Source organism: Octopus sinensis, linkage group LG11 (genome assembly GCF_006345805.1).
Source record: "Octopus sinensis linkage group LG11, ASM634580v1, whole genome shotgun sequence".
Taxonomy (NCBI): domain Eukaryota; kingdom Metazoa; phylum Mollusca; class Cephalopoda; order Octopoda; family Octopodidae; genus Octopus; species Octopus sinensis.
In genome coordinates this window covers 7,996,265-7,998,764 of record NC_043007.1, presented here as the reverse complement: position 1 = coordinate 7,998,764, position 2,500 = coordinate 7,996,265, and the positions used below count along the sequence as shown (strand labels likewise).

General features: G+C 37.6%; 1 protein-coding gene across 1 annotated transcript in view; it reads left to right on the top strand.

Moving 5' to 3' along the window:
* LOC115217197 (cholecystokinin receptor type A-like) overlaps positions 1–2,500 on the top strand; it is a 222,324-nt gene that overhangs the window by 220 nt on the left and 219,604 nt on the right. The window contains exon 1 of the mRNA XM_029786832.2: positions 1–1,380. This exon is cut by the window's left edge and continues 220 nt beyond it. Within this exon, the coding sequence (XP_029642692.2) occupies positions 675–1,380 (706 nt within the window). The 5' untranslated portion in view covers positions 1–674. The remainder of the gene's footprint in view (positions 1,381–2,500) is intronic.

The following is a 2,500-nucleotide window of genomic DNA, read 5'->3' as shown; positions in this document are numbered from 1 at the left end:
GACACTTATACTTAATAATGTTTCGTCGGCATGTGAGATATTATAAATCTACATTTACTGGTACATTTGTATGCTAGTGAGCTATAGGTCGTTTTCTTTGGACTGGATACAAAAGCACTATTATACATGCTTTTATTTACTTATATATTTATTTGTGTGTGAATTGAATGGAAGGACATTCGTCAAATGAATCAATTTCGTTATATTTCTGATGTTTATTTCACGGATGGAAATTCTACTTTCGACCAATATCCAGGATTTTATGTGCGAAACAGACAAGGAAAAATTTAAAACACCGCTGAAGAATTGAACTCACAATTTCGCTGTTTGATCCAGCCACACCATCGCCACTTATACAGAGCGTGTGAGTGAGTGTGCGTGCGTGTGTGTGTGTGTGTGTGTGCGTGTGTGCGGTAGAAAGAAAGTGTGTGATTGTGTGTAAGTGTGTGTGTGTGTGTAAAGAGAATGATGCTCGTTTATTAAGCAACGGTTCCGCTATGCTGATGTCAACATGGTTAATGTAAAAAGTCAAAGTTTCGGAGCATTTTCAATAATGAAGAAATTTTTGTTGTTGATTGTCAGTTACGATACTTTTGGTGGGGGTACAGGTATGACAAGGTGCGGCAGGTGCGGCAGGTGTGGCAGGTGTTACAGCAACTACTGTAACAATAGCGATGGTGAGACCCACAAGAGGCCGAAACTCCAGTGGCTACCATCTCAATAGCAATAACACAAACGGCACCATCAGCAGGAGCAACAACAAAACTAACAAAAACAAATACAACAGCATCATCATCGCCAACAACAACAACAACAACGGCGTCGATAATAGCACGGGCGATGGAATCGATCTTGAAACTGGAAGTGTAGGTTACCATTTCGACGGTGACCAGCTGCCCCTGAACCAACGTCAGCAGCCAACTCACAACGACCATCCTTATTCTTATCACCGCCAACAGCAAAAACGCCGTCACAACAACAACAACAATAACAGCCATCCGCATCCTCATGTGTACGATGGTCTTTTTGACGATATGGATAACATCAGCGACATCGGGGACAACAACAACAACAATAGCAACACAAATAATGCACGCAACCAAACAACGTCGACTCGAAACTTTAAGCATTGGATTACGGACATTCGGATACCGTTTTACATCATAATCTTCATACTGGCCGTTGTTGGTAACTCTTTGGTCATCCTTACCCTTGTCCAAAATAAGCGCATGAGAACCGTGACCAATGTGTTTCTGTTAAACCTCTCCATCAGTGACCTTCTCCTGGCAGTTTTCTGTATGCCCTTCACACTAATACCTACCATAATGCAGGACTTCATTTTTGGGAAAACTGTTTGTGTCATGATACGATATTTACAAGGTAGGTGACGCTGATTTCTTTATTTTCTTGCTAAAAGTGGATTGGAACGTAAACTGTGATTTAGTAATACCTTTTTACTTTTTGAATTCTGAGTTCGAATACTACTGGAGTCGGTTTCGCAGTTTATCCTTCTGAAAATAAAAAAATAAAGTACAAGTTCAGAATTGGGTCGATATAATCGACTGCACACACTACCAAAATTTGAGGCCTTATGTCTATATCAGAAAACAATGTGGGCGTTTGTGTATTTTATTGATTTAATGATTTCTAAATACATTTTTACATCTGTGGTCTGTAATGCTTTGGGTCAGTTATGTGCACATCTATGACCGGGTCAAAAAAAGGGTCGTTTGTTCATTGGTTTCCCTGTTAAGTGAAAAGATGCGATATGACATATCTGTGTTCGTTAATCACAATGTTATAATGTTCAAATATTTGATTTAAATGCTTTGTGCTTTGTACATTCTATGTTTCGACCCAAGTTTACAGTGAATAGATGTAAATGGTTCTACTCCAGATTTCATGTCCGTAGATGACCAGCTCAAGTATTCAGCTTGTGAATTAAATGTTGGGAGCAAAATGTTTTGCGAGTTAAAAGGTTTTGCACTAAGAACGCTGAGATATTGCATTAAGAATTAAGGATTAAATTATAAGTGAGTTTTTAAGTTTGAAGCATTTATTTTTGTACATTGTAAACCTTGATCCAAACATTTAACACCAAACCAATTGTTTGAAGCTTAACTGCTATTCTTTGAAGTTTAATGTAAGCTTCAAACTCGGTTTTGTTGCTTTTTTGTTTTTGATATTTGAAGCCATTATGTACAGAATCAGGAGGAGAGAGAGAGAAAAAAAGAAAGAAAATAATGGACAAAAATGGATAGGAATGATGCCCATAAAATTTCGTCTCCTGTTATTGGAAAAGAAACAAAAAAATGGTTGCTTTTCCTGAACTTGGATAAAATGCTTTTGATTTTGTTACTGAAAATGAAGGATTTATTTGTGGGTATTAAGTGTTTGAGCAACAATTAGAGCCCAACAGTAGAGGCAGAGCGATCTCTTGTAAATAAAGGAAATAATGATTACATTAGTTTAACATCAGACTGATTGGTAGATCGATATC